Source organism: Trachinotus anak, unplaced genomic scaffold (genome assembly GCF_046630095.1).
Source record: "Trachinotus anak isolate AG129_WGS33_773 ecotype Australia unplaced genomic scaffold, CSIRO_AGI_Tana_v1 ptg000005l, whole genome shotgun sequence".
NCBI classification, from domain to species: domain Eukaryota; kingdom Metazoa; phylum Chordata; class Actinopteri; order Carangiformes; family Carangidae; genus Trachinotus; species Trachinotus anak.
This window is the reverse complement of record NW_027273856.1, coordinates 12,260,968-12,285,100: the sequence shown is the minus strand read 5'-3', so window position 1 is coordinate 12,285,100 and position 24,133 is coordinate 12,260,968. Positions and strand designations below refer to the sequence as shown.

The following is a 24,133-nucleotide window of genomic DNA, read 5'->3' as shown; positions in this document are numbered from 1 at the left end:
CAGTGGAGTGGAAGGAGGGCGGTATGAATAGCACACAAACAGCCTGAGGGCCAAAGCTGCAGTTTTAGGCTTAAACACCATTCATTTGAATGGAAGCTAACAACTGGCAACAACACACAGCTCTGTTGTGCTGAGCATCTCTGAGCTGTCGAAAGATCTAAAGAGCACACGTCAAAAACTTTACTTTAAAAGTCAAACTGTTAGAATTGGAACTGGTGTACTTGAATGTAAATTAAGAGATTGGAAGATTTTAACGCAGCTCTGTCATAGATACTTCCTGCACAATGTTTAGATTTAGAGTTTAGAGTTTAGAATCAGATTTCATTTGTTGATGGCTCCACAATATCAGATCAGGTTGCATCATGCTTGTATTCCAGTAACCCTTTGATTCAGTCTGTGATAGGAGCAGCAGTGGGAAGGTTCCTCATGTCTCATCACACTGTCCCAAAACTCCAAGAATCCAGAGATATCCTTTTTAGGTTCTTGCAAGAATCTGGATCATATCTGTAAATCTTTTGATATGACACCTTACAATGCCATGATCACAGCATGTCCAGTCCAGATTTCATCATATACGACTCATAGTTTGAAATATCAGGGTAACTTAATCTCTGGATACTGGGGTATTTTGTGCAGTGTCACTTAATGAGACACTGTTCTCTCTGGTCTGTCACTCACTGTGACAGAGAGCAGGGATTGCAGTGAGCAGAATGTGAATGTGACTCTTCACCTCTGTCATGCCATCTTCACTCTCAACAATCTCCACTGGCATCAGAGAAAAAACAAAGAACATGCAGCTCCGCCTGACCAATTACAATCATGATAGTCTCCTGTGATATCACTGACATGTAGTGATAGTTTTGAGGAGCTACGTCTTTGTATGTACAAGTAGATACACATCACAGCTTTAGGCCATAACCAGCACATACAACACAACTATAGTTTGAGGCAGGGTTCATTCTTTCTGGTACGTTTGTATTGTGGGGTCTGATGGACATCACAAACATTAGGGGCCCCTACAGGACAGGAGACAGGACTTAAAGTCAGCTACACTATGGGGCTCTGTATGGTTCTTATTCAGGGTATCACAGCTGCAAACCTCTACAATGTATCCTGCAGCTGGCATGCAGATCCAGTGTATGTCTCCAAACCTGAAACATTATGATCTCATCATGCCTGCCTCCTGTTTGTTGATTGGCTCCTGGCCTGTGTTACAACAACTTATAATTAGCTGGTGGTCACACAGAAGCATATTCTTTAGTCCAGAGAACAGTCTTGATATTTACGTGCCTCCCACTGGGCCCACAGGTTGTCTGTGGTTCCACATCCTGCTGCAGGATGTGTCAAGCCTACATTTCAAAGATACAGTTTTTTGCAATTGAATTTGCACCATGTAGTCTGCATCTGGACTCTGGTACCTGGATGCAGTGGCAAGTCCTTCACGGACAAGATAAGACAAATACAGCCACAACAATGGACCCATAAACTGTGGTGAGTTTTAGGTTATGTTGTTAAACCATGAAATGCAAACATAATTTCATCCAGTCAACTATAAATTGATCAAATTAACAGTTTACCATAATCTTTTCATTTACACTGTCACATTTGCTTTTTGTAATTCCTATGTTCTCCCTTTTTATCTTTGTCCCTCACATTCTCACCATGATCATCACTTTTGTTTATATTTATTCACTTATTCAGTTCGTGTAATTGTTAGTCCCCAACTGCTGCAGTCACAGAAGAAATGCTCAGACATCACAGCTGTCTCAGGAGATTTTTTAGTTTTATCTTAGTAGCAAAAACAACAAATTTGACCACACAAATATTTTTTACAGCTCCAGGTAAGAAACGTGCACAGCTGCTCTTTCACTATACAGTGAAGCTGCTGCTCAGCTCTGCTGCTACTATGAAGTGAAACTGCCACATGTTTCAGCTGGAGTATGGTACCAAAAATTCTAATATGCAGAGACACTGTACACACACAGTCACTCCGGAAATATCCCACCAAGTCATTCAGACAACACATGAGAAATGACAACATGAGTGTATACACTGGACTAAACTGTGTCATGGGTCAGTTCAGGGGAACCATGAAACACCTGACAATAAAAACTTCATGTTTATTTATTTAAAAAAAAACAAGAAACAAATGTTTAAACTCTCACCTTTCATTAAATACTTTCATTATTAATTTTAACTTATTAAACAATTATTATACCCATATCTAGAATGTAGAGGATTTTAGTTTCGTAAATTTGATGTCAACCATTTGAAAAAAAGTCTTTGTAGAAAATTAATCAAAGCACAAAGTCAAAACCAATTCTGGGACTTTTTGAAAGATGTAACTTCATGTTGTCAATTTCTGAACCTGACCTGTACATTTCAAAGATACTGAACAATAAAGTTTAGCTTTTACCCCCACAATCAATACATGAATAGTGTTCAAAGGGAAATTCTAATTTTATACAACTTGTGTCTCCAGAAGACCAGTATGGGGGGTGTAGTTGTTGGGGGTGGGGCGGGGATGTAGTGGTTGGCAAGCACCTTCTTAATAATCCACCAGCATGCACCAATTTGGTCTGTATTTCATTGTGGTAACTTGGCCACTTAGTGAGTGAAGTTACCTGAGAGGTGCTTGGGGCGGGGGAGTGGGGGCATTGTTGCTGGTGGTTTGACAAAATATCACAATGAGCCAAGTTCAAGGCCAATTTTTGTGAAATGCAGCCTGGTAGCAACTGTTCTATGTCCCAATAGCAGTGGGTGGACTGGGGGTCTGGGGTCACCTGCTGGGTGATCATGTTTCCAGATCAAGCTCTGCTCTCTTTGGTGAGTACTGTGTTAGTATTAATGATAGAAACTGAGGCCAAAACTACATACATAAGGCTCATATTGTAAGAATCCAGAATTATCCTCTGAAAACACACATCCTGATGTTGTCATGGCGTTCAGTTCAGTTCAGTTCAGTTCATTCGAAGTGTTTGGTGTTTGATTCGGGGACGTTGTGTGGGTGCTGTAACGAAACAGGGGTTAAAAAAATTACTTTAAAAGTGAAAACAATAAAATTAATTGCCGGACCTAACTAATCTAATGTACACAATCAAAAGAGGCTTCTGTGTCTGCTCATGTTTCTCCTTCAATAATTTGGCATTTCTTTCTTCAGTACAGCCATGGTTTGGAGATGATGGGTTTTATAATATATACAGTTACATAACATTTTTTATGATTAGCATTCAGAATTCCTGAATAACCCTCAAATATATATATACTCTGTATAGAAAGCAAATATACTCACACAGAACTCTGTGAATAAATCTTTTTTCTTAAAACTTAATGAATCAAAGCTTCACATCTACACATACTGCACCGTTCAGTCAGAAAAGGTTCAACTGCATCAGTTTGTTACTGAAATCGGGATCATTGTACAGCAGAGGGTTTTACAGTGCAACAGCTGGTCACTTGCAGAGACCAGTAATCATTTGTGTTTAACCAGCAAAATTAAAAAATATAAAATTTTAATTTTATTACATATTTTAAATTTATGCAGTGTAATAGCAGTCCATGGGCATGGCCACACATTTCTGGAGCAGAGAGCATTGCTCTCATTTCCTGTCAGTTCCTCGTGGCTGATCTATCCATGTACATGTGAGGTTGATTCCAAACATCTGGATTTGGCTGTGACTGTGAAAACCCCTCGTCCTGTCTCAGAGTCTGAGCGGTGCAGAGGTAAGTAAGTGTGCTTCATGCAGGACAAAGGCTCTTAGACCAGGAGGTCTGTCTTAGCATGGCTGTTGGTCATCTATTTGGGCAGTGTGACAGTTTGAGGATCCTCTATTGTTCTAGACAGTACTCTCCATCACCCAGTCAGTGCTGTCTATCGTCCCCTTGCTCCCCCTCATGTCCCCCTCCTCCTCACACTGCAGCAACATGCCATTGACAGACATGCTCCTCTTAGTCCAGATACTGCTGATCCTGCATGGTTTGTTACACAGCTGAGTGGTGCTGGCGCCTGTTGCGTCCCCCATGTCAAAGGACTGGCTTCTCTTCAGCTTGGAGTCTGGAGGTAGCATGAGGAGCCGGCTGAGGCTGGAGTCCAGCGTCCGGCCCAGCAGCGGCTCTCTGTCTGTGTGTGGCTTTGCTGTTGCCATCTGAGTGCTACTGGAGGCTCCTGACTCGTGGCCCTGTGTGCCCCGCAGCTCAAGTGTGGTGAAGGCCCCCAGGAGGTGGTCCAGGTTGGATCGGGGCTTTGAGGGAGCTGACCTCCAAATGCTGGCAAGTGTGCTGTTGGGGCTGTAAGAAGTCCCAGCCATGGAGCCTGAAGAAGAGGAGGAAGAGGTGAGGCTGCTCTGGAGGGAGCCACACTTGAACTCCACCATCTCATCCTGCAGAGTCACTTTGGCCTTGACTTTCAGCTCTGGCTGAGGGTGAGGCTCAGACTGCGACATAAGGAGTCCATTTTGCCTGAATTGACCCCCGTTGGTCTGAGAGTGTGTGTCACTGACACTGGTCAGCTTCCCCACTGGGGGTTCAGTATCTGCAGCTTTGTAGCGCACCATGAGGATGATGATGAACACGAGGAGGGTGGTCACGATGATGCCCCCGACCACCAGGATCATGGTGCCTCCCAGGAGCTGGCTGGGCAAAGACTGGCACTGAGGGTAGTCATCCTGTGTAAAGAAGTATGTGCAGCCCACAACATTGGTGGCTGTGAGCGTGGTGGCGGTGTCATCCCAGGCTGCCAGCACACACAGGTCGTAGCGAGTCCCAGACACCAGATTTGTTACCAGGAAAGCTTTGTTGGACGCCGGGATCATCCTGAGGACAGACAGAAAAAACAGTTAACACCTGCAGGTTAATTACTGTATGAAGCTAAAGAGGTCTTCCCCTCTAATGGCCTGATATCTCTTTTAAAGACACAGAGGCAGCTGAGGTTAAAACAGTACATGCTATAAATGATTGGGCCATCAGCATCTAAACAGAGTACACATGTACTTTCAGTACATGGAGACATTTGCATTCCCTGGAGTTTCACTCCACTGCTGAGTCTCTGTGGTTTCTGCTTTAACAGAAAGCCAACAGTAATTGGCTTTATCTCTCAGAGCCATCTGTCTTGCTACAGTGAACAGAGGGTCAATTTGATATCAGAGCTTAGGAGCAGTGATAAATAAATAAGTAGAAAACCCAAGAAAGGCACAAAAGATTGGAGAGTGAAGCACATTTTGTACAGGTCGATCCAAGATAGATGCAGACCAGTGGGACCTGGCATGTGTCCTTGTGGTAGCAACAACACAAGGGAGAGTGTCAGGTGCTGTGGTATCAAAAGCTGTAATGCTGGATGTGTGTGTATGTTGAGATGTGGAAGTGCCCCAGAGAAAGAAAATGAGCCTCCTGCTGCCTGAGGTAAGCTGCTGGGTGGCCAGCAGCAGGGAGCTGGAGGTTGCACTGCGATAGTTACTCTCACACCTGCTGTTTAAATGATGCTTCTCATTCATTCAGCCACACTCTCCCCTGCAGACAACCTCATCAGTCATGAGCCAGTTTGCTCAACCTTTAGGTCAACTCTGCGTCAAACTAGAACATAGAGTAGAGCTTATATGAGAACCACATGTCACAACAGGAACATGTATGTTGAGTATTATGGTTATAGTTTGATTAAGATATGGTAGTCAGCTTTGTCCATATTTTACAGCTGAAAATCTACCTTGACTTAATTATAAACTTTATTATACAATGTCCAGTTTTTTATTCCATCTCCAACAATAACTAAGTGAGGGCTGGCACAATTCATGACATTAACACAGACTCACTTTAAGCCAAAATATGTGAGGTTTAGTTTGTTTATGCGAATGTTGAAAGCTAGACCAAATTCTGTTTGACTCAAAAGGACTTGGATTTGATAAAATTCCATCAAACCCCACCCAAGCTGTTGGGTTAACATGGCACAGAACCGAGACTTGGAACTTTAGATCAGAATCAGCTTCACTATCTGGGACAAAGTGACTTAAACTAACAGGCTTTCGTCTCTAAGCCTGCTTAACTGACTAAACCACCACTGTGGATCTGTGAAGCCAGCTGCCTGTTCAGACTGATCTGCTACATCAGCCCACTAAGGCCCACATCATACCCAACACAAACATGGACAATCAAGTGATGCAAAGTTAATGGAGACCATCCTCCCAGGAGGGATCTCAGCCTGAATGCCTGAAAGTTGAACACAGAGTGACGTTGTTATAGAGACACAAAACCTCATGGAGACAGAGGTGGAGCTGGATGGTTCAATGAAGCCGGGACTTTAACATGGGAGCCTGCTCTTTGCATCCTGTCTCCTACCATGACAATGGAAAAGCTTAACCCTGACCCCTTAGACCAGTGGTTGGCAACTGGTGGCCCAATAATATCTGGCCTGCAAGATTATTTTGATAATCTGATTTTTTTAAATCTTACACTAAGATATAGCTATTTTAGAAATAGAGAATCTCCCCACACCTGAAGATGCTCATTATACTTTTATCTATCTTGAGAGTGAATGACAGACAAAAACAGTCACATCAGGTGTCTATGCACAGCGCCTGGTTTGAAGATAGATCTCTGTCATGGCAGCAACAGTTACCCACTGAATCACTTCCTCTTTAGCAATTTTTGTCTTTTTTTATCTTGTTAACAAAATAAAAGCACAAAAGTTAGGTTTTTCTGAAATTCTTTATTTCAAACAAGCTTTTAGCTTTTATTATGAAAAGTTCTGCCAGAAAGTTCCAAAGGTTCTGTCGCTTACTTGACAGATCTCTGAAATATGACATGAAATGTGATAAGAAAAAATAACGCCAGTTCAATGAATCAGTCAAACGTAATTGTGGTCCACAATGCCACATATGAAAGGTAATAAAGTAAATTTAAATTGCATTTTTATCAATCAGTTTCTTAAATTAGCCTTTGATTATGCTCTGACCACCATTTAATGGGTTAGGAAAAAACTGGCTTAAAGCCAAACTTTCTTGCTGACCCCTGCCTCAGATAGTATTTGCCTTAACTCAAACAACAACTGTTCCCCACCTCACCAAGCAGAGTTTGTGCCTAAACCTGACAAAACCTTAAAGCAGTGGCAACAGTGGTGACAGTGATGTGTGACTGATTTGGAGAGACTGTTGTCCTGTATAAAATGAGCCCATTGGTCATCAGTGCAGCAGATAGTTAGGCGACAAATAGTGCCCCTACAGCAGGTGGCATGCTGGACCTTGGTTGTCATGGTTACAATAATAAACACATGAAAGGTACCAAGAGCGGTGCACCAACCTTCTTCTCAATTTATCTGACAACAAAGATCATCGATGAGTCCAGAACCAAACACATCATCACCTTAGTGTTTGACTTCTCTCACTAGTCACCAGACCTCAAACAAATGAAGATGTTTTCCAATAAAGAAGTTCTACTTCTCCAACAACTTGCGCCACAGTTCATTACACTGTTATAATTGGCTGCCTGGGACTGGGAATGAAATTCTTTAGCTGAGTGATGCTTTTTCAGTGCACTGCTTGCTTCTGTATCTGAGTCTAATTGATTCCAGGTTGTCAGCATAGACTGGCTAATTCATTTTAATTCATAGGAACAGATGCCCAAGTCCAGAGAAACCTATGCCCATGCTTATCACGGGGAGATAAAAGTCCTTTCCTGCCTCTTCAGGCTGTGAAAGCGAATTTGTCGAGTGGCCTGCTTAGTTCACGATGATGGTGTGAGGCCATAGCATTAATCAGAGTGTAAACCGGGGAGAGAGAGAGGATGGGAGAGGAGACGGAGGAGGAGATGGGCTCTTGGCTTAGGCATCTTTAAGCTTTGCGAGAGATTTGTCAGTTACATTTAATAATATGCATATTTTCTCAGTTCAAAGACAGACCTGCAAAAACAAATAAATCATTACTGCAGGCTGCATCCTTCCTGTCCACAATCATTAAATTATTTCATGGCTCTGGATTCTCTTTCTCCAGCTGCAAAGAATCTCTGCAAAATTATTCATTATCTTTATTGATTTCTTGAGGCTTTTTTCTCTGGGCAAAATACAGACAAGGTCATGCCAAATGGTCTCCTGCCCTATTGATTTAGCTTAAACGTTAGGGTGTTGCTGGGAAATTTGATTATGCTTACGTAAGAGAAATCCCGTGACCTCTCACTGGTTGCTCTTCACTGTATTGTAGCTGTGAGATTTATCTGTGTCTGTGTCTGTACCAATGAATATCTCCTGGTGGCAATAAAACATTCTCTGCATCTGATGGTAATGGATTGTTGCGTTAATGAAGTTTTGCTAGAAATGGTGCCCCCCTAGGGCTGTGGTTTGTGTTACAGTCTCCCCTTGATGGAACTGGTAATAAAGCAAAGATCATGTAAAACTGTACACAGCACTGCGACGAGCCTTCATACATCATACAGCCATACAGTTTTGGTCTTCACCAACTCCTAAAAACATAATGGAGGGCATGGGCTGCAAAACTAAAACAATAAGTTGAGGGGAACTAGCCACATCGATTATATAAGAAAAATTCTGTGGTAGAAGAAATACCAAGATTCTTTGAAAAATATTATGAATAAATAAATCTAAAGTACTCGGCTATGACCCCTTTTATTGTGTCTTATAGTCTTATAGTCTTATAGTCTTATATAGTCTTATATATAGTCTATATAGTCTTATACTGTGTCTTATAGTAGATGATAACAAGCTAACCATGGTAATGACTGAGCTTATCACCTTCACGAAGAGATGTTAAAAGGTTTGTGCAATTTGACCTCTTTTTTTCCTTTGTTTAACTCTTGTAAAAAATGATTTGTTAGTAAGGTAATGAACTTTTCTTATTTAGAGTCACTTTTGGTTTGCACAGTGTGTGCCAGTGTCAGGACCTTTTCACATCTGTGATGAAGGTAACTGCACAGGCTGAGAAAGATACTCTGAGTCTATCGCCCTCTGAAATCTGTATTTACACACTGAAGCCTATTTTTAGACATGGAATACATAACACTGAATCAAAAAATAAAATGACTGTATCTTCTATGCACATGAGAGATGATGAGGTATAAAACATTTATAGTGACGATGGAAGGGAAGGTGCACATTTCTCTCTCTTTGCATGTTTGAATTTGTGCTGCTGCAGCATTTCACATGACCACATTCAATTTGGATATACTGTTCAGCAAAAGATATTAATACTTCTGTTTTCCTTTATTCACTCCTTCTTTTTTGGTCTTTAAATAATTGAAAGAACCATGCAAGAATTATAATGTGCTTGTAATCTCAACAAGTGTAATGGAAAGATCATTTTGCCATGTACATTGATTACAAAGGTTGTTTAACACAATAAATAAATCATCCTCTATAAACAATCTCATCTCTTGTTCAGCAGATGGAGTTTGCTCTGTTGTCATGGACAAACAGTTACTGTGCTCAGAACAACGAAAGTTTAAACATCTCCAGAAAAAGTGAGTAAGAGGACAAATTTGAGATTATTTTCCCAACTACTGTTTCCAAGGTAGGAGTGACCCTCCCAAGCTTGAAGTTCCCTACATGTCCTGAATGTTCATGTCTCCATTTCAGTGACATGAACAAGACATGAGAGTTCATCTTTAGGGGAATTCCTGGGAAAGGACCTAGGATTTGACAAAGTGGTCACTTTACACTGAATCACTCTGTCAAAGTAAGCAAGTTGATAATCATAAGTGCTTTTTGTTTTTAATCTCATGCAGTGAAAGTTCAATGCATGACATGCTGGTTTAATTCCACAAATCTGTTTTTCTACCACGGACACTGTTAAGACATATTATATTCCTACTTTTGCGATTCTCGTTGGAGTGCACACGTGACAACAGCCTAATTGCACCTGTGTATGTAAATGACTGAGTCTAACTAGCGGGTTTGCTGTGGGAAGTGAGTCTCTTCTGGGGTGTGAGAGAAGTAGCCTGCCAATGTGTTGCCCCAGTGAAGTGTGTGCAGTAGTCAGACTTTAGTCAGCCATAAAGTGTGTCGCTAACTAAGTATAGTAGGCTGGCTACTGAAAGGTAGTTACTAAAAGGAAAGAGAGTTATGCCTGATGCCTGCTCTGTTTACCTAAGTAAGCTAATTTTCTTGTTGGCGCTTTAGTCTATATGAACATCTGCTAAATATCATTATATCACTGAATTCTGTAATGCCTGCCCGGGGGGCACTGTTGAATCCTGAAGGTTTGGTTAGATTTTATTTCTGCATGGTGGCATTGGGCCACCATAGAAAATGGCAGAAATAATTACCAGTGGAAACACTGCATCACCCTCATAGCTAGGCATGATGGGTATGGAAAACGTTGCTCTTCAAGCTAGAACTGCTACTGAGATAAATATGCAGATGACAGCATTTTCCCCAGCTGTTCTGTCAGTTTGCATTATTTAGTCACGGTGACAAACTGCAGTTAAATGCATCAACATACAAAATGTGAGCTGCAGAGTAAACTGTTAGCTGACACCACCTCCCAGATACAAACAGTGTATTTCAGTCAGTTACTGCAGCAGTTTGTAAGTTGTTTGTCAGTTATTCAAACAATAAAAAACAATCATAAAATAACGACAAACTTTAAATAAAAAGAAAATAGACTTTACAATGTGATTGCTGCATGACTGTCACATTACACAGTAAATAAATAGCCTGATCTAATAATATTACAACCCTGGTTACATTGTTATTAGTGTGAAATTACTGTTGAAGAAGGCTGAACATCTTTAATCCAGTTTAATGTATTGCAGTTACCACATTAATTCACATCATTTACTGAAATACATTTAGCTTGTATCTGTTTTTATTATTTGTTTTGTTGAAACAGAGCAAAAGAAAAATCACCATCTGTGCCTCAGACTCTGAGTGTGGGAGATGGAAAACAAGATGCAAAGACATGATGATGATACACAGAATCAGACAAATTAAATACGTGTACATGGAAACTGCTGCTCTGGATCCAGGGGATTTCTCTGCACACCCCCCATGTCTGCTGCTGGACCTGAGTTAAAAATCCTGGCTCTAGTCCTGCAGGTGTGTATTCAGCTCTTTATCTTTAACCAAGCAAAATCACATGTGGATAAAACAATGTCACACACAAACAACATCATTATAGCAGGTGTCTCTCTGACAATACCATTAGCAAATTTAAAGAAAGGATCCCATCAGTACTTAGCCCACTGCCATGTATCAATGCAGTAGGGAACAGCTCTCTTAACTTCACATCCACACAGGTTGATGATCTTGTTGACAGTACTGTAGCCTCACTGCGTGCAACTCTAGATACTGTGGCCCCTCTGAGGAAGAAGGTAGTGAGTCAGAGAAGGCTAGCTCCATGGTACAACTCAGAAACACGAGCTTTAAAGCAAAATTCAAGGAAACTAGAAAGAAGGTGGCGTTCTACTAACCTGGATGAATCTCTAAAGGCTTGGAAAGACAGCCTATTGGCGTATAAACAAAGTCTCCGTAAAGCCAGAACATCCTATTATTCATCATTGATAGAAGAAAACAAGAACAATCCCAGGTTTCTGTTCAGCACTTTAGCCAGGCTGACAGACAGCCACAGCTCTGTTGACCCATCTATACCTTTAGCCCTCAGCTGTAATGACTTTATGAGCTTCTTTACAGATAAAATTGTCTCTGTTAGAGAAAAAATTCACCATCTCCTCCCCACAGCTGGTTCAGATGTACTGTCCAGTTCAGCAGCCTCAGAGTCGACTGTAACTGGTTTATATTTTGACTGTTTCTCTCCTGTACATCTCCCTGAGCTCACTTCAACAGTTTCGTCATCTAAACCATCGACTTGTCTTCTTGACCCCGTTCCAACAAGGTTGTTCAAAGAAGTTTTTCCTTTAATCGACACCTCTATATTAAGTCTGATTAACTTATCTTTATCAACTGGTTATGTACCGCAGGCTTTTAAAGTTGCAGTAATTAAACCTCTACTTAAAAAGCCTACTCTTGATCCTGATGTTTTAGCCAATTATAGACCTATATCCAACCTCCCCTTTATTTCCAAAATCCTTGAGAAGGTTGTTGCAAACCAGTTATGTGATTATTTGCACAGGAATGGTTTGTTTGAAGATTTTCAGTCAGGTTTTAGAGTCCATCATAGCACAGAAACAGCTCTGGTTAAGGTTACCAATGATCTCCTCATAGCCTCAGACAATGGACTTGTCTCTGTACTTGTCCTACTAGATCTTAGTGCCGCATTTGACACCATCGATCATAAGATTTTATTACAGAGACTAGAACATATGGTCAGCATCAAAGGAACCAAACTAAGCTGGTTTAAGTCATATCTGTCAGAAAGACTCCAGTTTGTTCATGTTAATAATGACTCTTCTATCATCACTACAGTCAGCCATGGAGTTCCACAAGGTTCGGTGCTAGGACCAATGCTCTTCAGTCTATATATGCTCCCTCTGGGAAACATTATTAGGAGGCACCAGATGAATTTCCATTGTTACGCAGATGACACCCAGCTGTACTTATCCATGAAGCCAGGTGAGACTAACCAGGTAGCCAAGCTTCAGGTCTGTCTTAAGGACATGAAGATCCGGATGACCAGTAATTTCTTACTCTTAAATTCAGACAAAACTGAAGTTATTGTAATTGGCCCAAAACACCTCAGAGATACACTATGTGATAATATACTGACTCTGGATGACATCACCTTGGCCTCCAGTGCTACAGTCAGAAACCTTGGTGTCATTTTTGACCAGGACTTGTCCTTTACTCCACATATAAAGCAAGTCTCTAGGACAGCCTTCTTCCACCTGCGCAATATTGCTAAAATCAGACCCATTCTGTGTCTAAAGGATGCTGAAAAACTAGTTCATGCATTTGTTACCTCAAGACTGGACTACTGTAACTCTTTATTGTCAGGATGTCCCAAAAATTCAGTAAAAAGCCTCCAATTGATCCAGAATGCGGCAGCACGAGTACTGACAGGAACTAGGAAACAGGATCACATCTCTCCTGTGTTAGCCTCTCTGCATTGGCTCCCTGTAAAATCCAGGATAGAATTTAAAATCCTCCTCCTCACCTACAAAGCCATTAATGGTCAAGCACCATCGTACCTTGGAGAGCTTATAGTTCCCTATTTTCCCAATAGGACACTTCGCTCTCTAAATGCAGGTCAACTTGTGGTTCCCAGAGTTTGTAAGAGTAGAATGGGGGGCAGAGCCTTCAGCTATCAGGCTCCTCTCCTGTGGAACCAGCTCCCAGTGTGGGTTCGGGAGGCAGACACCCTCTCTACCTTTAAGATCAGGATTAAAACTGTCCTGTTTAGTAAAGCTTATAGTTAGGGCTGGCTCGGGTATGTCCTGACCCATCCCTTAGCTATGCTGCTATAGAGATAGACTGCTGGGGGATTCCCATGATTCACTGGGCGCTCTCTCTCTATTTCTGTCTCTCTCTCTCTCTCTCTCTCGATGACTTCATGCCATTAACTTTGTATTTTTTCTCTCCCGTAGTTTGTGCTTCTCCTCTCTCTCCCTCTCTCTGTCCTCATTCTGCAGGTCTCTCTGCCTCGGGAGCAGCAGGATCCAGATCCACCACTACTCATCTTTACTATTAACCACTGTTATCTGTCATTATTATTGATAACACCATTACCTATACAGCTGTTCCTGGTCTCTCTCTCTCTCTCTTCTCTCCCCTCTCCCCCCCCTCCCCCTCTTTCTATCTTCTCCTAAACCCAACCGGTCGAGGCAGACGGCCGCCCACCCTGAGCCCGGTTCTGTTGGAGGTTTCTTCCTGTTAAAAGGGAGTTTTTCCTCCCCCCTGTCGCCAAGCGCTTGCTTGTTGTGGGAACTGTTGGGTTTTTCTCTGTAACAAAGTAAGGTCTTGACCTTACCCTGTAAAGTGCCTTGAGATAATGTATATTATGATTTGGCGCTATACAAATAAAATTGAATTGAATTGAATAGAATTGAATTATATTCTCTTATTCAGATTGTTATTCTGATGACTACTAACTTCTACTTATACTACTAACTTCTACATATTTGGCTTCACTACCCACCTTGGATCACACCACTGTCACAAACTTTGGAACATCTCAGAATAGTAGCTACACTTTTCATAAATTTAATTTTCTTTTCAGGCAGACAACAGCACATTTTAAAAAGTCTTTTCTGGTTTTGAACAAGTTGTCTGGGCCCTTAGTCCATCATATTCACTCATTTAACATTCAAGTAACAATGTGCCAATCATGGAAACTGCAGCTGTGATAACATTGTCCTCTAGCTCCAGTGTTTGAAAAGGAAATAGCTGACAACTCTTACTGTACCTCACAACAGTGGGGCACAGCTGAAAAGATTAAGTTGTCTGGATCCCTTGAATCCCAGCAGCTACAGGCCTCTTTCCAAATTTTCATCCTAAACTAAATTTTTGCAGAGAGTTGGTTTAATAAATCAATCTATAAGGCGTTTCAGGTAGCTTTCAGAAAAATGTACAGCACAGAGTTTGTTCTTATTAAGGCAGAAAATCATATTCTCATGGCAGCATGAAAGCAGTTTTAATCCCTGTAGAATTGGTGCATCTTTAGCCTCCATATTAATTGATCAGATAAATTCATGCTTTCGGTTTAAGGACCTGTTGGTTCAGATATTATCAGTGCGGCTGAGCATGATTCAGTTTGAGGTCCTTGCTTTTACTGTTACAGCTCCAATTAACCACAGATCATATGCAACTACAACTAATCAAAATCCTCTGCATTCCTATCTCATATTTTTCTGTCAATGACCTTCTCACGGGCAGAAACACAGAAACACAGGGGGTCTCCTGGGCAATGTAACAATCATGTATGTTTATGCCAGTGGCATGTGGTGACTTTTACAGCCAAAGAGAGATGACAGATCAGTGTAATTTGTTCATTTTCTGCACAAGTTTAGTTTCTAGACACGTCTGCTCATGTGTATAATGCTGCAGTATCATAACTGATCTCAGATCAGTAGAAGCTGAGTCAAGGACAGCTTGACAAGCACACTTTGGCTATTGCTAGTCACCCGTCAAAGGTCCCAGTATCATCCTCGATGCACAAACCTCCAAATTTGGCTGCAACAGGACATGGTCACACCCATGAAAATGACAGAAATGATAGGTACAACTGCTGGAGGACAAGCTAGCTTACAGAGACAATAACCTGCTGCTGCCACAAAGGGGCAGTAAATAACATGATGAATGCAAACAGGCATCAGATCCTGGGACAGAAAGCTGTTCTGAGATCAGATGTAAAGAGAGTTATCACTCCTTATTCATCCAAAAATGGACGAATATGCCCTATCAACTGTCTGTCAAGACTGAACTTCTGGTCCAGAACAACACTGTTTTTCCTGCCCACAAAAATTGATTTGTATGTGTGTTTTCTGGGATGCTTTTTGACCTGCCTTCCAGCGTGACCAGAACAGATAGAGACACGAGAAGTGTTAGAAGTAGTCAAACAACACAGCATAGGAACTAGTTTGTTCTAAGCAGTGACAAAAGTGAAGGTTAGAAATAGATAATGGTTATAATCATGGTTATAGTGATCATGATTATGATGATCATGGTTATAATGATCATTGTAATCATGATTATGATGAACATAAAAAATGTAAATGTGAGCACTTATGTATCCTGACCACCTACATGAATGAGGAGGCTTGATGTTCCTTTGGTTATTATTATCAGTCAATTAATTTTTCATGGAGTAAGAACTGACTTAAAGTACCAGCAGAACATTTTAATCTATTTCTCTGTTTTACCACCTGAGTCTCTTTTTTTCTCATAAACCAAAACCTGAAGCTTTGCACATATTCAAGTCAGTGTAGGATTTAAACATCATGACAAGTAGCACACTGCAAATTCTGATTTGCATGTATGAAGTGTTTATGACTGAGGCCCTTAGGAACTGACATTACAACAGCTGTCTTTTCTATGCAAGTGCTGGTGCATATGCTATTTTAATATTTATGAATGAAAAGTGTCTGTTATATTATATAATCTATCCACATATTTATAGTCAAATAAAAAAGGTTCATGCAAAAACATAAACAAAAATTATGATGCTGACTAGAATTAATTACATGACATTATTCTTTGCTATAGTTCTGCTGTATAATTACACACACGACTAAAAATGTTCTTCCTACATTATTATCAAGGTGAAACAAGGACGAAAACAAGCTTTGAAATTGAATGGCTGCAGTTTGAAAAATCTTGCTTTACGTTAGAGATTTAAATGGCATTAAGTAATTGGATTTTTTTCTGGCTGCTGTCACATTTACTTAAGAGGCTGTGGTGGTAGAAAGAACCCTCTACTAATACAGTTTCACCCCCATCAAACTGTGCTTGACTGGCAGGAACCCTCGTCCCTGAGCAGAGACATTCCCCAGGTTCTGGACAGCTGAGCTTAATGGAGCTCAGCTCAGCACTGTGCTTAGAGAAGGAAAATCAAATGATGAAAAGGTGCTGTAGAGGGGAAAAGAGTTGTTTTTGCTACTGTTACACAATTTGATGGACAACACAGACACTAAATGACTGATAGATCTGAGAGTGATGACAACAGTGTTAACTATTATAGTTAACTCTGCAATACAGTGATTCCACTATGGAGTGTTGCTATGTGACCCTGTAAACACTGCACTCTGTCAACAGACCTCATTTAATGTTTTTAAAAAATGCATCAGTCTTTGTTTAGAAGCAGACATTTCTCCAAAACACAAAAGGCTGAACATTTACTTTTGTGCTGAGTTTCTCCCTTAGATACCTGGACTTTTTCCCTCCACATGTTGACACTGCTACAAAGACAACTTGTTTGTTTGTAATTTCCAAACTGCACAAGGCTGCTGCAATTTTACACAGAAAGCTGGTTCAGAAAACTTCTGAAATTAATTCATCAAGAAAAATATCAGATTTTTGGCTACTAGATGATCCACTATTTTCACCAGCCACTCTAACTTTGTCTTCAGTGGGTTGCCATGGTGACAGCTCCTTTTCTATTTTTGCTCTTTTCTGCCCATTTCAGTAATAACAGTCTTTGTCATTCTACACCCTGCCACACCCATCCTGTCTGGAAGCCAACTCCAGCTGTTCCAGCTGCAGCTCCATACATGCTTTAAACATGGATAAGAGTGAAAATTATGAGCTAAAAGAGGCTAAAACGCTAAAGTGCTCTGTTTAACTGAAGGGAAGTGCAGGGTTTGTGATAACTGTCTGTGGGTTCACTGGGAGGGACCCTGTTCACATTACATATAGCCATTTGATGCTAAAATATTGATTCATGTAGCTTTAAATAAACCCAGTCATCCATCAACCATTTACCTTCTGCATTTAATAGAGATGTTCAGAATTCTCTCAAAAACTGTGCATTTTAAGACTCCTAATAAAATATGTGAGTATTTACCTGTAGATCAGAACCTCATCATCAGAGCAGTTGTATTGAAGCTGGTACATCTTCACCTTGGGAGCTGACTTGCTCACCATCCACTGAACCAGTGCTGAAACAGCTGTCACCTCGGAGACAGACACAGCCCTCTCTGGTTGGCTCTTGGTAGCCCCCTTGCTGATCCTGGTGGCACCAGTGATGTCAGAGAGGCGTGACTTAGGCTGCACTGGCTGCCCGGTCCCGTTGCTGAGGTGGGGAAGCTGGACAATGGACACCTCCACAGGTGCAGTGGACTCCCCTGCCACATTAGCGGCAATGCAGGTGAAGGTGCCATAATCCTTGGAAGTAGTGATGGTAATGCTTAGGGTTCCGTTACTGTACACTGTGGTTCGGGAGGAGTTGCCAAGCAGCCGATCATCAGGGGAGATCCAGTGGATAGTAGGGGAAGGGTCTCCAGTAGCTTCGCATCTTAGGCTAGCTGTCTGGCCCTCTAGTACTAGCATCCTGTGGGTGTGCTGCGTAATGAGAGGGGGCTGACACACAAACTCCTCCTCCTTTACATTCCAAAAATAACGACCCTTTAGGGTGGGAGGTGAGACACAAGTCTCCAGGTCATCATCTCTCTCAAGCCTCCGTAGCCACAGCATCTCACAGTTGCAGTGCAGAGGGTTCCCGCCCAGACTTAGGGACAGTTGGGGAGCATAGGGTGTAGTCAGTATCATTGAGTCTTGGGCTCGAGCAAAGATGGGGTCTGGTGGTAGCTTTTGCAAGCGGTTTGAGGTCAGGTCCAGTCTTGCCAGTCTTTCCAGGTCAATGAAGGTACCCTCTGGAATATAGTCCAGCAGGTTGTGGTCCAGACTGAGCTGGTGCAGGTTAATCATCTGGCGTACTGACTCCCATGGCAGAGACATTAGGTTGTTGTAGGAGAGATCCAGATCCTCCAAAGCAGGAGCCAGATCATCAAAGGCCTTGTCATGGATGTGTCCCAGTTGGTTGTTGTTAACGATGAGGTGCTGCAGATTGACCAAGCCTCGCAAATCATCAGGGCCGAGCTCCATTAAACGGTTGTTGTCCAGATGAAGCGAGCGAAGCGTTTCCAAGTCACCAAAGGAGAAGGGCTGAATGTAGCTGATGGTGTTCCTGGAGAGGGTCAGGTCCACCAGGTCGGTCATATTGGCAAAGTCCTGCTGTGTGATTCGGAGGATGTAGTTGCCTCCCAGCCGGAGCTCCACCGTGCTGCGGTCAATATCCGGAGGCACAAATAGAAGGCCTTTGGAAGGACACAATGTCCCCAGGGACTCAGACAGATTCTGGCATACACAGTACTTGGGGCATGCATGGGTGATCATCACTGTGGCTCCCAGGACCAGCAGGCAACAGATGATGTGGTCCATGGTAAAGTCATACATAGAAACCTGTGTGCAACAATCGAATAAAAAGAGGGAAGAGATGAGTTAAAGGGAATACGTGACAGTGCATTGAAGTATCAGCAGGGGTCAGGTTATATGGCTGTGCTCAGCTCTGTAGAGATTATTTGGATGTTATGAGTCAGCTGGTAGCCAAACAGCTGGTGGTGAGGCATGACTCAAGCAGCTGATGCAAGTACAGCTTCAAGACTCTGCCTGACTTAATGATGTGTCCTACTGAGAACAATCTTCTTATTGCAGTTTGGAAGGATGCCCAAAACTATGACATGAAATCCAAGATATAGTCATAACTTCTCTCAAAGAACCACCTTTTGCAACATCTGGACACAGACACAGTATTCAAAAATAATGATAATAATAATCAGTTATTGACCCCCCAGGAGACAGTGGGATGGTCTCTATCTAGGAATTCATGTGACCCAGGTCCATTTCAAAGCACTAGATGTAGATAATGCTGCAATTTTAATGTTTAATGCCCTGTGATCAGGAAATAGAGTGCAATAAGTCAAGTGCGAGAGCAGGCACTCAGAGACATGGTGAGCTGTAACAGCGGGCTGTTGGGGTGGGGTTGGGCACTGTGCTGATTATTTTTTCCCCTTAATTAGTATATCTCAGTGGTCAAATAAAATGGAACCTTGAATGTAACCACTCAGTCCAGCCTACAAATGCATGACAGACAACAATATAACTTTATTATTGATGCACCCCTGCACATGTGATAATTTCAGACATTCAGTGTAATAACCATCATAGTCATCAACCTAAAATCCAAAGAATTCAACATGAATTCAGAACACCACTTTGCAAATTTGCACATCATTTCAAGCAGTCTCATTATATAGCATTATTATTCAGATAACAACAAACATGCAGATAAACAGTATGAAATAAAAAAACAGCATGCTTTCCAACATGAACTGAAATTATCCCCTTTCCCTTGCTGCCTCACACCCACACATGCATACACACATCTATCAGAGTACATATATTCTCACATGGCTGTACCCACACTCACATGTCCAAACACCCAGACTCTCACACCACTGCATTATCAAATGTTGTCTGTGATGAATCACATCTATTTTTATTCAGTTCAACTTCAACTGAACATAAACACAAAGCATCACCTGTTTCATATTCATCATCATTACAGCCATAATGATGATGATGTTGGATGGTTCAGCACAGCTGGAGTGATACATAAGGAAAAGATTAGACCAGTGACTGACTGTGTGAGCTAACACTCACAACAATTATTTCATTTGGATTCAATTCTGGATGTTTTAGACAAGGAACCACAACAAGGAAAAAATCAGTATTTCAGTACCAACACAAAGATGCAACATAAAATTAGTTGAAACTTCACATTCAGCATGTTTTCAGCTGAGCAAAGTGCACGTGTAGAAGACCATGAGATGCTGTTTAAAGCTCCAGAAAAGTCTAGAAAGAGGACGTTGGGTTAAAATTAATTTAATAAATGATCAACTTGGCTTCCTGTGCACTAAAAAGCATTTTCCTAAGTAAAATCCAGACTGCCCTGGCACAAATTATTACTGTACCCAAGGACCCTGAAGTACATGAAACTGTTATTAAAACACCTCATGTGCTGTTGATTAGTTATTTGCCCCAAACTCCATCTAGGATATGGTCCATAGCAAATGACCTGCAGAGTCATTTAGAATGTGGAACACAGAAGAGGTCCATCACACAGAGAAGAGCAGTGTGCTGAAGAGAATGTTTAGTAAATCATCCGGTCAAAGTCAAGGGCACTCTGTGGAGGATGGAAGTGTGGAGGTCAGGGAGTTAGCAAAACCAAATCTCTCCTGACTAGTCGAGTGTGGCAGCCACGCAGGGGGCTCTCTTATATATTGAGCACAGCCAGGACAGCAGTAATCAGTGGAAGGCCTTGATGTGAACACTCATCACAGCTCTTGACAGGTGACACTGTGGCGACCCCGGGGCCGCCAGGCTCCAACCTTCACGCCCTGACTGGTGCAGAGGTGGCCAGGGAGCGAGTGGCTGCAGAATCATTACACCGCCACACTTATCTGTACACAGGCAGGCCCATAGTGTTACTGTAGCTAGACTACAAAATGTGGGTCTCAGTGTTGTCATGTTAACCACAATTTCAATACTACTCCCAAACCATTGTGAAAGGTTGAAGTCAATATTGAATTTTCTGAACATTCACAGCTTTCACTGACAGTGTTGTGCAAGCTGAAATTTAATTGCAGCATGAGCTCCAGTGGGTTTACAGTCTACACAGACAGCACCTGAGTTTGAATAGTAAAGGGAAGAAAAAAAGTGGCATCGCTGAAATATACAAAACCACAGTCTGTTGCCTCACAGTCACTGCAGCAGTCAATACTAAATTCATCTGGAAGAAAGTCAAAAGGGTAAAAAGAAGCATCAGTTTACCACACCTTTACTGGCTGATGAAGATAAATATGGACTCTACACATCAGAACCCGGTGCAAGGGGAGTTACAAACATTGATGATATGTCTCTAACTGGTTCCACTGTCTGCTGTAGCATCATGACAGTTGTTCTTTGTTCAAAGGCTAAGCTCTGATATTGTGACAGAGGTTCTAATGTTAATAGATATAGATAATGTAAATATTCAGTTTGTTAATTGTAGTTCATCCTCTATGCTTAACAAAGAGTCAATGTCCAACCTATAATAGCTTGTTTGTCCATTCCTATTAAGTACATCAGAATCAGAATCAGAATCAGTTTTATTGCCAAGTATGTTTCCACATACAAGGAATTTGTTCTGGTGATTGGTGCAATTGAAGGTTCTTGGAGGTTCTTGTAAACAACAGGTTTACACAGGTTTACATTAAGTACAATTTGACTCCTGTGGGACAGCTTAGCTAAAGAGCAACTTTAGATACAGACATATTTCTCTGCCCTCTGTTTCAAGTCTGTTTCACCTCTGACTACACCCAGCAACACCCACACAGACATACACCTGTGCATCACTACTGCGAGGTGATAAGTTAAAGCAGCTGAGGTCAGCAAAAACAACATTCTCAGGGGGTGATGAGTTATTCTTTAAAGGTGCCCTGTGGAGTTCAGTGTTTCCCACATTATGTGTTTGATCCTTAAGAACAAACATTCCATATGAAACAGTATTTTTAACCCTGCATTACTAATGTCCAGGTTTACTTGTCAGCAACCCTCAATCCTGACTTAATTAAACCACCTCTAATAAGTAGACCATTGTTATTGTGTTGTGTTGTCATCAAAAACATGATGAGGTACCTTTACTGGACCAGTAAAACAAGTCCAGTTTACAGTCAACGGGCTCAGTGGTACTGAATGTATCAGAACAGCCTGAATAGAACACAGATGCAAATAATGCCAATGCAAATAAGCACAAGCCCCCAAATCTAAACAACAAAATATCAGTATGAGCGTTCACTTTTCTGCCACATTGACATTTCGGTTAATGTTTGGTTAAGGCATTGAAAAAAATGCAGCTAAGCTCAGGATAGGAGGATAAAGAGAGAGAGTTGCTGGAGGTCCTGGGGTCAAGACCAGGACTGACTTAAGACCAGGTAAGAGTTAATCAAAGGAGACTACTAGAAGCATCCCAGTAGGACTATACTGTCTTCAAGTTACATACAGACTGTTTAATAACTTCAGATCTCTGCTGGTTCAGAGTGCACAACTACAGAAAAGATCAAGGAGGACTTGGATGGTTGAGGTTTGGGAAAGACTGTAGTCTTGCTTTTTAAAAAAATGAACCACAGTCTCTTGTATCAAAGTCAGATGCTTTGTATGCTCAACCATCCACTGTGACAATGTCTTAAGCATCTTTCCTCCTTCACTTTTGATAGATAGATAGATAATATCATGATTTTGTAACTTTACTACAAGAGCTTAGTGACTTACTGTTTTATCTTTGGCTGGTGTTTAGTTCGAGTTGTCTTTTAAAGAGAATATTAAATGTGAATAAAAATATAGATAAAGCTGCTAGTAATACACTCAGATGAGCGAATATGGAGTTTTATCACCCTGGATCTTCTAGCATTTGGACTGTGATAGCAGGGAAGTAAGAAAACAATGTACAGAGGTACTAGTAAGGTTAACCATCTATACGCCCCCTCCACACACCACACACACACACACACACACACACATACACACACACACACACACACACACACACACACACACATACACACACACGTACACACTGGAAATTAGAGCCTTGGGTCTGTCAGAGGAGAAAGAAAGGTGAGCGGCATGCTGCAGAGAGTGCAGCTCTTTTAGTTGCGACCATGATGGACAGCTTGCCTTGGGATGGTGGTTCCTTACCCAGTCACTGTCTTAGTCTGTGCAAATGTAACAATGGGTTTCAACTAACATTGAATGGGGGAGTTGAAGTGTCATATAATAAATGCTGTTCTTCACTGATAAAGATTAAAAAAGTGTAGCTTATGGCATCATCACAGTCTTTAGACCTAAAATGCTAAACTAAATATCTGCTCTCTGCTAAAATTCAGCAGTGACAGACTATAAAAGCTGCTGTGCTAAAGAGGTTATATGACACTTTTATATTCTATATTTCCTCTGTGTATTCTGTAGCACTGGGGATTTGGGCTGGGGAGAATTCAGCTTAGATGTGACAATTAGACTTATCACATTTGCAGACATGAGATTTGGCTGTAAGTCTGTGTGCTGAAACGCTTTTCTGCAGGAGAGCAGCTGCAGCAGCACTATCAGGGCCCTGATATTCAATCTAATCTCCAAGGCATGGCAGACTAGCTCCTATTAGCATTCTGCCACTACTGGCTTTCGTGAACAGCTCTAAGTAGCTTTTGGGCAGAAATCTGCCTATCGTCTTCAGAAGGCTACTGAGTCCGAAAGATGTTAAATTGAGTTTGCACTTTATTACATGAATGCAGAGTGCAGAGTTTAATAGAGACAGCTTTAGTTTTGTCCTGAGAAGGTGTGACCTGTGGAGAGAAGCTGTAGTTTATGTGGCTACAGGAGGGAATGACAGGTCTGCTGCATTTGTTGAACTTCTTTGTATTCTAAAGATAAATGCAGGGCAACACACTGTATGGTTTAAGTAAAAAAAAAAAAAACTTAATAACAAGCTTATACCCTCATACATGTATTTCAGGTCCTAGCATCCAAAATATTTTCAAACAACACATTGTTTTGCATCTTCTTTTCATATCATTAGCAGGGGTTCATTTTCACCACAATGTACAGAATAAACCGAAAAAAGCTTAAAGCTCATATATAGTCTAAAGGTAAATGTCCTATAAAGCAGGTCTAGGTTCTATATTAATACTGTGAAAGTATCAAAGCCTAAGTCCA

General features: G+C 41.5%; 1 protein-coding gene across 9 annotated transcripts in view; it reads right to left on the bottom strand.

The window, feature by feature from the left end:
- Positions 1-1,762: 1,762 nt before the first annotated feature.
- The window catches only part of lrfn2b (leucine rich repeat and fibronectin type III domain containing 2b), a 173,873-nt gene continuing 151,502 nt past the window's right edge, over positions 1,763-24,133 (bottom strand). For all 9 annotated transcript variants that reach the window (XM_071478333.1, XM_071478332.1, XM_071478330.1 and 6 more), the window contains 2 exons: positions 17,391-18,787; positions 1,763-4,812 (listed from right to left, as the gene is read on the bottom strand). In XM_071478333.1, coding sequence (XP_071334434.1) covers positions 3,837-4,812; positions 17,391-18,781 — 2,367 coding nt within the window. In that variant the 5' untranslated portion in view covers positions 18,782-18,787 and the 3' untranslated portion in view covers positions 1,763-3,836. The remainder of the gene's footprint in view (positions 4,813-17,390; positions 18,788-24,133) is intronic.